The sequence below is a fragment of the Myotis lucifugus genome, unplaced genomic scaffold (genome assembly GCF_000147115.1).
Source record: "Myotis lucifugus unplaced genomic scaffold, Myoluc2.0 scaffold_139, whole genome shotgun sequence".
Lineage (NCBI taxonomy): Eukaryota > Metazoa > Chordata > Mammalia > Chiroptera > Vespertilionidae > Myotis > Myotis lucifugus.
The window spans coordinates 1,187,720-1,202,784 of NW_005871187.1; the positions used below are offsets into that span (position 1 = coordinate 1,187,720).

At 35.1% G+C, this 15,065-nt stretch overlaps 1 protein-coding gene across 1 annotated transcript in view; it reads left to right on the forward strand.

Moving 5' to 3' along the window:
* CNTN5 (contactin 5) overlaps positions 1-15,065 on the forward strand; it is a 643,923-nt gene that overhangs the window by 578,451 nt on the left and 50,407 nt on the right. The window contains exons 16-17 of the mRNA XM_023758835.1: positions 10,190-10,260; positions 12,619-12,853. Coding sequence (XP_023614603.1) covers positions 10,190-10,260; positions 12,619-12,853 — 306 coding nt within the window. The remainder of the gene's footprint in view (positions 1-10,189; positions 10,261-12,618; positions 12,854-15,065) is intronic.

The following is a 15,065-nucleotide window of genomic DNA, read 5'->3' on the forward strand; positions in this document are numbered from 1 at the left end:
CACAGAAAATCCAACTTTTCTGCTTTTGTGATTTGCCTATTACAAGTTGTTTTATTTGCTACTTTTTCAATAGTGTGAGTTTAACTGAACATTAATTGCCTGGTTGGATTTTCATGCATTCATAAAATCAGTCATGCTTTCATTGTGTACAGGTGCTCATTAATTAAGAGTGTAACAGTTTAGTCGCTCCTCATTTTATGTACTCTCTGTGCAGATATTGAAATAACTGCCAATATTAGTACTTATGCATACATATTTTCTAAAAAGCTCTGCCTTATTTTGCATATAGTTAATTGTGTTTAAACAAAGGCAAAGATTACTGCCTAATTCAGTGGCTCTTTATAAATATTCATTTTGAAAATAAATAATCTGTTTGGGAGGAATAATCCTTTTAGATTTTTTTTATAGCATAAATCTCCTTGTGCTATTAAAAAGAATTTTAGTAAAAAACACTTACTTTTCCAGCTCAAATGTATTCAGGTGATGCGTTTTAAAAGATTTCTCCCTCGACTGTTTCTGCATCTACCTCAATTATACAGCCCCTGTCTCTCCATTTTATCGAGTTCTATATACATGACATACTTTAGTCCATTAAAATCTTATGGAAGAGAAGAGAAATAGCATGAAAAATGCATGAAATGCTCTCCTTTGAAAGCGAGTTGAAGAAGGCTGGTACTGCCTACTTTATGTTTCCTGTGCTTTGGTACAACACAGGGTTAGAGCTACTAATGGTGTTGAACCAAGTGTTGAGTTTTGTGCCTGTCTCGTCAGGCAGCACAGATTAAAAGAGACACCAATACCCTGAGATGTTCTCTCCAGTCGCTCACTCTGCCTCTATTAAGTATATGTCCTGTATTGTCCTATATTTCAAAAGATGATCCTGCTCTAATAGACCAAGTAAACTTTGAAAATCAATGGAGCTGCTTAGAAGAGAAAAGGTGTCACATTCAGGATATGGAATTGAAAGTTTTATGTCCTTATAAAATTCTCTTATTTACTAGAATATTCTAAATACCAAAGCAGCTTTAGTGAAGCATTTTTGCCTTAGAATTACTCCTTTCCCACACACCAAAAAGTTAATTATTTTGCAATTTCCTCTAAGATATATTTTGAATTTTCTAGTCATCAAAACACTGTTAGTAGTAAATAAATATAAAGTAAATTGATTTAGTTTGACATTTTATTATTAAGATGTCAAAATAGTAATAAAAATATGTTTTACTTTAATGTACATTTATATTTATCTATAGTACAATTTTATTACAAGTTTTAGATAGAGATACCCCTGTATTTTATTTCTGAAATGTGTTACGTCATCAAAACAGTATATATATTTGGGTTGCATAATGGAAATGCTTTCTCTATTATTTAAAAAGATGACACTCAGGAGGGAAACACATTTTAGGATATGGATTTGAAATATATGCTATGGTAGAAATGAAAAAAATATGCAAAAGTGACTACAGTACAGCAATTCTCTCATTTAATTAAACTGTAATATTCTATGAGTTATATATTTATAACATAATTGTTGAGAGATAAATGAAAAGGTGAAGGATAGAGGTAACAATGTGATTTACCTCTGTAATTTACAAAATAGTGTAAACTTGTTAGTATCAAAGCCCTTGGTATATATATCTCAATATTTGCAGTTTTCTTTACTTCAAATTATGACTAATTTTATATATCTGAAATTAAGAGTTTGAGTTTTAGAGTTAGGCAGATCTAAATTAATGTTCTCGTCCACTTGCTAGCAGTGAACTTGGTAAGATACACAAATTGTTTTGAGGCTCAATTTTCTCAGCTATTAAATGGGGATAATAGCACTACTTACCTCTTTGGATTATTGTATTGAATAAGATAATGCCTGTAAAGAGCTTAGCATAATACCTGGTACATGATAAATGCTTACTATTAGCCACTTATTATTATTATAATTGATTTTTATTGTGTTATTACTGTATTATGTGGAAATTTAAACTATAGTAATCATGCACAAGCTGCTTTTTTCATACTGAAGAAGCATTTTCAGGTTAAACATAAGTTGGCCAATATGGTTAGAGCCATCCAGTCTCTTGGCTTGCCGCTGGCTCCCATTGAGCAGTTTCTGCTGCAGGCTTTGTGCCCTCAGGCCCTGCTCCTCAACCCACCTGAATGGCTGGGAGTTAGAACCTTTCAGGGTATAGTGCATACTCTGACTCTTATCTAGGCAAATTTCAGTCTATAAGGAGGAGTGATGTTGTCCCAACATATAGACACTTTCTTTGGTTCTGATAGCATAGATTAGATAAGATGGGAACCTGATAGAGGGGGACAATAGGGGGACAGGAGGGGGCATCTGTAATACGCTCAGCAATAAATAATTTTTTAAAAAAAGACAAAAGGAGCAGAGAAAAAGAAGTGTCAAATGGAAACACCATGCTTAAAAAGTTTGTTCCACATTAAAATAGTTTGCAAAGCTGCTTAGTACACTGTTTTCTCCCCTGAAAATTCTCTTTTCAAAGTGAAATGGGAAATGTAACACACATACTTCTGGCCACAAAAGGAAAAAATATTTTTCTCCCTTTAAGAGGTTATTTCTCAACCATGTGAATATGAGTATCAAGTAGACAGACAGATGAAAATCTTTCCTAGCCTTAGCACTTTCTGCACTATATCACTGTTATATAACTGGTTTACTAAACAGACTGAACTCTGTAGAGTTTAAACTTAAGATAGTTTCCTTTTTCTCTCCCACTGCTCTCCAATATGCTCCTTCTGATTTCTGGCTTCAGCCCCAAATATATCCACAGTGTGTTTAGGTACTAGTGCAGTCTCATTCTCAGGTTATAAATTTTTAATTTTGATTGACATAAAAACTAACTTCCAATTTCATGTTTTCTTCCTTCCATCCCAGCACAGGCTTGACCCAAAGGTATTTATATGTCTTTCTTTCCTTCTTTCCACTTCCTTCTCCCCACTTCCAATCGCTGCTCTGCACACTTCTCAAATCAGACAAAAGACTAGGAAAAACTAGTTAGGTGGTACAATGTGTGGTTCTCACATGGGTGTGGAGTGCTCCATGTGATGGGATTTGTCCACATGATGCTTTTCTCTCTTGGAAGGTGCATTGGGTCCTTTGGAGACTCTCCCATCCCCTACCAGGCAGTCCTATTGTGTGTGAGCCCAACAAGCCTACTCAATCCATCTCCATATTGTCCACTTGGCCCACAGTAATGATTGCCCGTTCCTGTGCCGCCAAATTCTAGAAACACACAGTATTCTCAAGAATTAATTTGCTCGCTGCTCTGGTAACATTGTGTGGGGCTGGGCCATCATTACAAAATCTTGAACCTCATGGCATCGGCCAGTGTGAGGAGTAAGCATCTGTACTCTGCAGCAGTTATTTTGCTCCTCTTCTTACTTAGCTTGAGGGGGAATAGGCACTCCCACTTCTCTTCTACTGACAGCTGGGGGGTGGAGAGAGATGCCACAGCACAGCCATCTGCTGTACTGACGACCTTCTTCCAAAACATTTCTTGTGCTAAAATCTGGAGGGGTAATGGGAAAGGGCCATGAAATTTTGTTTCTCTGTTTCTTAGGAATTCAATGGTTTCATCCAGCCCACCTCACTTTAACATCCAAGGTTACATGTGACTCGTCCCAAGTCCAGAAAAGACTCATTTAACTTCCTACTATAATTTCTTCAGGGTTATACATTATCTCCTTCCTTCTGCAAGGATCTTGCTTTGTTCATATTTGTATCTTCACAGTTCTTGTCCATGATCATTACTTAGGAAATTTATTGGAGCTCAAATATTATAGAAGGAACACAGTAAAATACTATTGTAATATGAGATAGGGTTAGATTCCTTTTCTCTCAGGGTATGTGTATTTGCCTTGTAAATGGCATTTAATTGGACTTTGAAGGGCAGACCGAATAGGACTCAGGCAGAATTATTTATAGGGGGAAATTAAAACTATAGTTGTCAGGCACTGATGTGTACAGAGAAAAGGCATAAGGCTTTGGGGTTTTTAAAGGTCTCTCCAAGCTATGTTTCTAAGAAAAAAAATATATAGAAAATATCAAGCATGCAGCTGAAGTAATTGGGAAATCCTGAAATAAAATACTATTAATGAGCATTACAACCTTCTTCAACCTGATGAGCAATTTCATTATATTAAATAAAAGAAATGGTTCTTAGTAACATTAAGAGAAGGCAAAAATCATGCCAAGCAACAGAACTCTAAGACCAAATCTCAGTAATTAGGAAAAGAGAAGAAAACAGCATGGCTCATATAACAGAGAATAGTTTAAATCATGAAACCACTTTTGTCCAGGCAAGTCTTTTCTTCAAAATGTGTACAAGAAGTAGAACTTCAGTTTCATAGGCACTTTGTAAGCAAAGATGGGAACTTCAACAAATGGTTTTCTAAAAAAAAACCTAATTGTCAGACATTTATTTTACTGATAAATAACAATATGATGAAAGAAAAGTAGAAAATTTAAGCATGAAAGATAAATGGACAATGAGAGGTTATCAACCCAGGAATAAATGTGAAACACTCCAGTTAGACTTTTTCTAACTATCTAGTCCCCATAATACGATACACCATTCTAAATCACAAACCATGTTCCAGGCCCAGTGCTAAGCACTTGCCCTTCATTATGTCATTTAATTCTCATATTAACTCTCTAAAGCAATGAGTGTTTATCCTTATTTTACAGATCAGAAAACACATTTCTAGAGTTTTAAAAACTAAGTAAGTGACAGAGCTGGAATTCTAACCCAGAGGGTGTCTTCCAAGTTGTCTCCACTCCCTTCTTTCTCCTCATCCTCTTCTGAAGACATGGGTCAACAAATCTCATTCAAAGATTATTTTACCCTTCCTCTGCTTCTACTTCCCTGTGGACCCATATAAACAAAGTTGAGAATAAGAGTTGAGGCAAACAGCATTTATTGCATGTACTCGCCTCCTTGGCTCTTGACTATTGCCAGGCATGATAAGGTTCAGAAATGAGAGAAATCATACATTTCTTAAAATATCCTAACAATCTCTTTTGCAAACCAAAAATGGATATTGCCTATATTTCCAAATTAAAACAACCTTAGCCAAAATTGAAAGCACAATTTCCATGGAACTATCAGAACCATATTCTACAGATTTCCAAAAGGATACTCTATTTCAAGGTCTCATGTAAATAGACTCATGTTGAACTTTAAGTGCTAACCATAGAAGACTTCACTACTTTCTTTTTCAAATCTAACTGGATAATAGCATTAGGTAACCTGTATCAATTATAGTTCCAGACATTGTGATAAATAATGATGAAAATAACCTTGAAATATAGGTAATATTATCTCCATGAGGGAACCAAAGGACAAAGAGGTTAAGAAATACTTCCAACCAACCTGCCAAAATGGAAGTGGGATTCAGGCCCAGAGCTTTCTCATTTCCACACGAACATCTTACGATTTGTGCATACCGCCTTATCTAGCCTATTGATAGGAATGAAAGCTTTATTTGAAATCCTTAGAAAACCACGCTGGTATTTTTTATCTTGGAAACTTTGAATTTAACTCTTCCTATAAAGTGAGCTTAAATGATAATCAGTTAACTGAAATATTGATGTGCCATGTACTTCAATTCATGTAGAGAAAATGCTTTTGTTTCCCTCTTGACTCCCACCTTTACTGTATAAACAACCTCCTTTCTTTCTTTCCATTCGTCTGTTACTTTCTTTCCAAACCACTCACGGGATTGGCATTAAGCTCCTAAATTTCGTCACCTCCTCAGGTCTCTAATAAAGCTATATGGACAAAAGTAGGTTTATAGTTGTTTGTGTGGCAAAAGACATGCAGGTTAGGATTATTGCAATAGCTTTATTAACTCAAAAGAATGTCACTCACAACTGTAGTCCTTACTATTGCCCACCCTGGTATAATAAGCCATGTACACATCTACTGTAGTAGATATTGCAAGTTATTTAAGGAAAGGAGAGAGATTGGCAAATTATTTCATCCTGCCTTCTTTTGTCTCATTAATTAATTAAATTGAATGTTAATTAAAGCATGTTGTTAGTGTGACTGACTTTGCTAAAATATTATACTTAAAGTTCTTTGAGACTCATGCTTAAATTTATGCATGCTTAAACTAAGGTAGCGCACTATATGTTGATCACTCTGAGTGTGCAATATTTCCAATGTATTTGGTGAAAAGAAACAAGAGTATGATTTTCAGAATGCCAGAGAAGGCACTAAGACAGCTAAGCATTTCCAGCTTGTGGGAAAAATATTAATTACATTATCTGTTCTTGAAAGAGCACTGCTTAGAACAAAATTCAGGAGAATCAGAATTTAGTCTGTAATCCATGCATATAAACTTGATTCTCTAAGACAATAAACTCAGGACATTTATCAGTAGATAACTGAGGGGCAAACGCATTTAGCTGCTTAATTTTAAATCTGGTTCTCAGTAAGTACATTAAAATATATTTGGTTTTTAAGTATATATGTATTTCTCTGAACTCAATCAAAGCATTTACTTGATGTTTGATTATATTCATTTTTTATTTCTAACAAGAATTATAGAACTTTTACACCAGAAGGGCTCTAAAAGATTAAATCAAATTTGTATACATCATGAATATGTTGTTTTATAAATAAAAGGATATAATTAAAATTAGTGGATTTCAAAGCATTGATGGCAGAAATAACTGTGTGCCACCGACTTGAAAATGAATGAGCCTGGGTTCCACTGTTCATCTGCATGTAATTAGGAAATTTAAGCCAATTAAAATTAGAATACCCATTTCACACAATGTGATCCTGACAAGAAAATATAATTCCTGTGATGCAGCTATTAAAGCCTTGTTTTCTTTTTCTGTTTGTTTTTACAGTTTTACTGATATGTAATTAACCTATAACATATTGAAGGTGTACAACATGGTTTGATATATGTATATATTGTGAAATTATTACCACAATAAGTTTAGTTAACGTCCATCATCTCACATAGTAAAAAAGTTTTTCCTTGAGATGAGAACTTTTAATATCTACTCTCTTAGCAACTTTCAAATATACAATAAAATATTGTTAACTACAGTCTGCGTGCTGCACATTACATCTCCATTTCTTATTTATCTTACAACTGGAAGTTTGTACCTTCTGACCATTTTCATCCATTTTGTACCCCCCCATACCCCATCTCTGGCAACCACCAATCCATTCTTGGTTTCTTCATATTCCACATATAAGTGTCTGTCTTGTTCTGTTTAACTTATTTTACTTATTATAATTCTCTCAAGGAGCAGCCATGTTGCCACCAGTGGCAGGATTTTCTTTTTTATGACTGAGTAATATTTCATACTATACAGGGTTTGGCAAAAGTAGGTTTACAGTTGTGAGTACGCGAAACAGAGTTTATTCTTGCATTATTATTTATTAATTATTGTATAATTTTTCATATGGTAAATGCTAAACTTACTTTTGCCCACCCCTGTATATATGCACACACATACCATATTGCCTTTATCTAATCATCAATCGATGGACACTTAGGTTGTTTTCATTTCTTTAAAGCTTTAAGTTTTCTATTAGTAGTTTCTATTATATCTAGTAAACATTTTTTATTTAAAAATAGTTGTTTTTTATACACCTAGGTCTCTAAAACACAAATGGCCTATAGTGCCTTTTGTGTTATTTGTGTTAGATATTAAAATTGCAGGTAGTGTGAGAGAGGATCTTATTTTTTTTACATTAAATTAAATATGGGGTATCTTCTCTTGAAAAGAAATTAGCAGCTGTAAGAAAACCTCAAAGACTGATTTCAAATAATGAGAGAAATTTTATGCAGTCTGGGTTATTTATGTATAATCAACATAGAGATTACCCAAAGAATCAAATCATAGAAAGTATTCCTTTCCCTTTCTTGGTTGCTCAAAGTGAAAATTTTCACCACATTTTTTACCACTTTCTTTTTATTTTTATTAACACTTTTGAGAAATCTAATTTTTTTAAAATAAGTGCATTAATTGACTGTGGTACTTTACAACTCTGATCTAGAGGTTCCATGCATCCTCTTTTTAGATGATGTTTGAGGTCAGAATAAAATAGGAAAGGATCTTCAATGCCTAGTCTTTCCACAAAATCCGTGATCCAAAATTCAGGATGGTGTCCTCAAAGAAGAGGATAAAGTCCTAACTTTGAGGTATAAACTTAAGTATTTCAATGTAAATGACAATGTGTGTGTCTCTGGTAGATATGACCTGTAATGTTATTTGGCTATTAGTTGTCAGATATTAATGTGAAACATATGATGGGGGTGCAGAGTACACTTTTCTAAAAAACAAACAAATGCTACTAAGACAAGCCATAATGGCATAATATTAACAAATTATCTTGCTTCCACTATTTATTTGACCATGTATTGATAGTTACAATATTCAGAACTCTGAGATTTTAGCCACTGAGGGAATACAGTTAAACCAGCTCCCTTCTTGTATGCCTTACTCATACTATACACTAAGAAGGGAATTTAGAATTAGTCCTATATAACACTGGTTTTGGGACATGGTGTTAAGGTCATAGCTATTATATGTAACAATAACCATGACTACTACCAAAAACTCACATAAAATGATTTGCTCATTGTTCATATAAATAGGACATATTCAGTTATTGCTGTAACACTGTCATTATTTTTCTTAGTTGAATTTCTTGTGACTTCTTGAATGAAAGATAAAGAGGTATCCAATGTCATGTAATTCTGAGGAAATTTATGAGAGTGAACTCCATATATAAGTAAGTTTTTTTAATTCTCACCTGAGGATATCTTTTTTAAGTTGATTTGAGAGAGAGAGGAATAAAGAGAGACAGAAACATCAATGTGAGAAAGAAACATGAATCATTGCATCCAATATGCACCCCTCCTGGGGATCGAACAAGCAATTTGGGTATGTACCCTGATGGGGAATTGAGCACACAACCTTTGGGTGTATGTGACGACACTCCAACCAACTGAGCAACCCGGCCAGGGCGAATAATCTTTAGTATACATGTAACTGTGAGAAAAGAATGATAGGTAGCTGCTGTTGTGTGTAGACTTCTACATGTGCATGAGCAAAAGAACTAGTTCATGGAGCAAAGTGTCCAAGGACACTGAAGTTGGGACCTAGCAAATGTAGTTTATTTGTTTCAGTGGAGCCAATTATATATTCACAGACTTTTCTCTTCTACCTCTTACCCAAGGAGAATGTTTATTTTTTATTTATTTCTAGTAGAATGTAAATTCTACATAAGTTTTGCTGGTATATAAAATGCTGTGTGAGTATCTACCAGTAATTAATTGCCTTTCATAGAGGCAGGTAATATATGGGAGTGAATTTATTGTTTATGAGTATATCAATGGTGTTTAAAAACTATATTCTGAGATATAAATCCAACACTGAAGTGTAAAATTGCTCCTGCAGGCTCATAGCCTGGAAAATGATTTCTTTTAATAGTTCTCTTCATTTAACAGTTCTTCATTTGAAAATGTTTCCTTTCAGCTGCAGATTTTGTGGTTTGGGGTGGTGAAGGGGAAATTAATTCCTTTGACACATTTATTCTTTTAATATTTATTTGAAAAAGTTTCATAGGATGCTTATATATTTTGCAGTTTGCAGAGAGATTCATTCTTTAGTTTTATTTTTTTAATGTTTATTTGTTTAAATAAATTTTCAATCCATGGAAGTGTTGCTAAGATTTCTTTAGAGTTCTTTGGGGCTCTAATGAGCAAATCAATAATGCTAATGTCAACCTGTGGGTTTTCCAGGGAGTCTGCAAGCCCTGAAACCACAGAAAAGAGTCACATCCCTAGAAAGAAGGAGAAATAGAAATTTTGTAGGACAAAAACTAACTAACCATTAGTAGATGTCCTTATCTATAAAGTTAATTATAATTTAGACCTTACTCTTATATAGCATGTACAAGAAGACTGGTTTGGGGATGTGGTATGTGGCCAAGAAAAATACATATCACTCATAGATTTGAAAGTAAGATATCTGTCACAAACATCTTGTTTTAATACTGAATATCACCAGTAACTTCGAACAAACTTTGATTTGTTTATATCAGGATTTTACCCAACCTAATGATGTGTTCTTACTATAAAGACACTTAAATTACACCTGTATTTATCACTTGCTCTCTGCCCATTTTATCCACAGTTCCAAAGACAGCACCCACCAACGTAAGTGGAAGAAGCGGAAGAAGGCATGAGTTAGTCATTGCCTGGGAGGTAAGAAAGCCTGTACTCAGATGTCAGAACAGGTTGAGTCCTTAGGAAATATGGCTACATATTTAGTGTCTGTACTTGGTACAGGGAGACTGAGTAATTTCTGTTTCAATGAGGTGAAGGAACACTTCGAGCATGCAGTGCTCAGATAGATATTGCCAACATCATCCTTTCTCATTTTCATACCAGGCCCCAGTTGACTTTTCTCCAAGTCTGTGGAACGCCTTCCTGTGAACAGGCTATCTCATAATAAAGTTTTGATTAAAACACATCCTCTTATATATTACTTCAGATGTCTGCTTGGCTTAGCTCAATATTTAATTATTTCAAGATTAAGTAGCACCCTTGACTTATTTGGAGTCTAAAACTAGTGGGGAGGAAGGAACTGACTTTGTGGCATAATGCCTTGCTTATCTCATTTATCCCACACAACAATCCTATTAGTGGGGATCATTTTCCTTGTGTTAAAAATCATGAAACTGAGGCAGAATTTAACTACTTTCTCTGAGAAGCAGTAGAATTGGGGACTTGGATAACAAAACTTACGTTCTTTTGTCTCCCTCACCATATGATCTCCGTTCCTTATCAAAGAAGTGTGAGAGGTGCATTTATTTTTCATGAAGCCACTTTCCTTTTTTGATGATAAATTACCTTATTATTCAATATAGCGGTGTAGCTCACAAAACTATGCCTTAGAATATGAAAATGGAATCTAAATGAAAATGTCTACTGGAGAAAACTAAACAAATTCCTGACACTCTAGGGACAATGATCAAATGTATAGAAAAACGTCTTTTCCCAGTAAGAAATTTTCCATGAGCACGCTCTCTGTCCTGCTCTTATGTCCATTCCCCTCTTCTTTAATAAAACGTTTTGTCTTGTTTTGATTTCTGCAGAGGAATTAACTTCCCAATATCTGAACTTCACCGAGAACAAATTTCTCTAAATGGAATTGCCTTCCCTGTACCCGTTTTGTGTCAAAGTCAGCTCAGGCTGCTAGAACAAAAATTGTATAGACCAGGTGGCTTATAAATGACAGGAATTTATTTCTCACAGTGCTGGAAGCTGGAAGTCTGCAATCAAGGCACCAGCAGGTTGAGGCCTGGTGAGGCCTGATTCCTGGTTGATAGTCATTTTCTCACTGTCCTCAATGGCAGGAGGCAAGAGAGCTCTCCAGTCTCTTTTGTAAGAGCACTGATCCCATTCATGCAAGCTCTTCCCTTATAATCAAATCACCCACCAAAGGCCCTTCTTCTTAAAGTATCCCATTGGGGGTTAGGATTTCATCACATAAATTTGGGAGGGATATAAAATTCAATCTGTAGTACTTTAACTTAATAGTCTTTGTCTCTTTTATTCCACTCAATACACTTTTTTCTCGAATCAAAATTCAAAAGAAAAAAAATTAGCAATTATTTATTGAGTATCTACAATGTGTTGAGTATTGTGCTAGGCAGTGGCTGGTAACTGTTCCATTCACTAACTAGCCAATCACAAGTACTCCTTTTTTTTTATGCGTAACTGATGCCTATTTAACAAATTTAAATATAAGCCTTTTAAGTACAGAACGTTTCTTGAACAAATACTATATTCCAATTTTTTCATGTGTTGGTAAAGCACAAAAGCAATTTAAAAAAACAGTAGAAGAAAGGTTTTACATTAATGTCTCCTAGATTTTCTGTGCTAGCAGCTCAACTGAGCATCACCAGTGACAAGAATTCCCGACCCCCAGATTATATGACACTTTTCCCCAACTTGTTAAATTCTAGTGTGCAATCCAAAGGCCTTCATTTCATATATAGGACTAATTGGAGCAAATTTGTTTCACTTCAGGAATTTTCAGTACTCTTAATACTTTCCTTAAATACCAACTAATATTATTTAATTTTTCATTCTTTACCCTTAAAAGCCTTTTAAATTTCCAGCAACTGCCAAGTGATTATGCTATGTTGGCTTTTAATCCTATATAATAAAAGGTTAATATGCAAATTGTCCCCTCAACTGGGAGTTCAACTGGGAGTTCAACCAGGAGCTTGACCAGGGGGCAGGGGCCCCTCCCCCTGGCCAGCCCCACCCCCAATCAGTTTCCCCTACTCCTATCAGGTGTGGGGCTGGCTGCCAACCACCCATGTCCCCTCCCCCAGCCAGCCCCACTCCTGATCAGCCCCCTTGCCCTGATCAGGGTGGGCCACCTGGACCTCATCTGTACACAGATTTGTGCTCTAGGCCTCTAGTGTACCATAAAGATTTGAGTCTCCTTTTCTCTAGTTATCCATAGTTTTTAAAAATTTAAACTTTTGGAAGAAGTGGATTTTTTTATTCATTATTTCACTTATAATTAATTGCATTTTTCTTCTTTAGCCAGTATCTGAAGAGTTTCAGAATGGGGAAGGCTTTGGCTATATTGTGGCTTTCAGACCCAATGGAACACGTGGGTGGAAGGAGAAAATGGTGACATCCTCTGAAGCTTCGAAGTTCATTTATCGAGATGAAAGTGTCCCTCCTCTTACTCCCTTTGAAGTGAAAGTTGGTGTCTACAACAATAAAGGGGATGGACCTTTCAGTCAAATTGTGGTCATCTGCTCAGCTGAAGGAGGTCAGTTTCTTTATCCTTACTTTTATTCAATATATTTTAATATTTTATTTTGCTATATGGGTGAGATATTATTGTACAAATATTATAAAATACAGATACACCAAAATGGAAATAAAACTCACCTATAGTCTCACTATACTTTTTAGATATATTTTTCCAAATAATTTTCATTTAACAAAATTATCATTCCATATCTGTTGCTTCATGTTCTTCACTTTCTAATGATATATGGCAAATATATTTCCATGATAATAACAATATTACTAATAGCTGTAGTGTATTCTATTCTCTGGATCGGCATTTAACCAACCATCTATGGTTTGAAATGTAGATAATTTTATATTTTAACCCATTAAATTTAAATAAATTTAAATGAAGAAACCATTTATATGAACAATAAATATGTGTATTTATGACTAATGTCATACACACCACATTGCACTGACAAAGAAGTTTCAGACAGGGTTTCCTGTTGGAAGGTTTTCACACGTGACATCTTTCAATCCCCTTGACAATGTTGCCTAATAGGCATTATTATCCCCTTTGTAGATAAAAGAAAATTCAAGTTCAGAAAAGTTAAAGGTTACACAGCTTGTAATTGAGAATAAGCTCAAGTCTGTGTAATCATTAAATCCTTGATTTTTCTGTAGCACACTGCCTTCATATGCTTAATCTCATGTAATTCTCAATATAAAACCACGAGGTAGGCAGGACTTAGCAGGCAGTAAACCCATTACTCAGCTTTCTTCATCAAAATCCTGGGCTTTGTCAAGTTTTAAAACAAAAATCCAACTTTCTGAGTGAGAGAAAGCATGATAGATCTTATCCTAAAATTAGCTTTTCTTCTTAGTCCTTCTATTCAAGTGCAAATTTTCCATTGGCCCTGAGAGTAAAAATAATGCCTTCCATTTCCTAAATTTGGCAAATGACTGAAAAAATGTTCCACCAAAGGCAACACTCACTTGACCTTCCAAATAATGATTGTCTTTCTAAACTGACCTTTTTACTTCCTTTGTGCCCACATTTGTGACTTAAAAAGCTGAAGAGAATTATTCATCTTTTTGTACTGGAGTTCATAAGAGGATATAAATAAGACCCTTTAAATATTGAAGCACAAAAGTAGGTTCTGATTTATGTAAGATGTAGTTTTTTCAAAACAAGCTACCTTATATTTGTCTAACATAGAGCCAGATTTTGAAGCAGAGGCAGAAAGTTTATCCTAGCATAAGAATGTATCCCAAGAAACTAGAAACACCAATCAGAAAGGATATATGCACCCCTGTGTTCATAGAAGCACAATTTACAATAGCTAAGATTTCTCTCATCGATGTTTCTAACTCTCTATCTCTCTCCCTTCCTCTCTGTAAAAAATCAATAAAATATATTAAAAAAAAAAAAAGAATGTATCCCAAGAAACTAGAAACACCAATCAGAAAGGATATATGCACCCCTGTGTTCATAGAAGCACAATTTACAATAGCTAAGATTTGGAAACAGCCTAAGTGACCATCAGCAGATGAGTGGATTAAAAAACTGTGGTACATCTACACAATGGAATACTATGCTGCTATAAAAAGGAAGGAACTCCTACCATTTGCAACAGCATGGATGGACCTGGAGAGCATTATGCTAAGCGAAATAAGTCAGTTGGAGAAAGATAAATATCACATGATCTCACTTATTTGTGGAATATAATGAACAACATAAACTGATGAGCAAAAACAGATCCAGAGATAGTGAAGCATCGATCAGACCATCAAAACTCAGAGGGAAGGTAGGGGAGGGTGGGAGTTAATGGGGAGAGATCAACCAAAGGACTTGTATGCATGCTTATAAGCATAACCAATGGTCACAGACACCAGGGGGGTGAGGGCATGAAGCAGGGGTGTGGGGGGCAATGGGGGGATAAGGACACATATGTAATACCTTCAATAAAGAATATATATATTAAAAAAGAATGACCAGGAAAGTGAAGAACCAAGTAATAACAACGAATTATAGATGTTCCAATGACGTACCCATGCACTTAATATCTCAAATGTCTGATGTGTTTCAGATAGAGCTGGTGGACTATATTAGTTATACTAACTCTTACAACCAAATATGAGGTAGGAATCTCAAGCCTCAATCTACTTTTCAGGAAACTGAGGCTCAGAGAGGTTAAGGAACATGCTCAAATTAACACCAGGAAGTGACAGAGTTGTAAGTGACT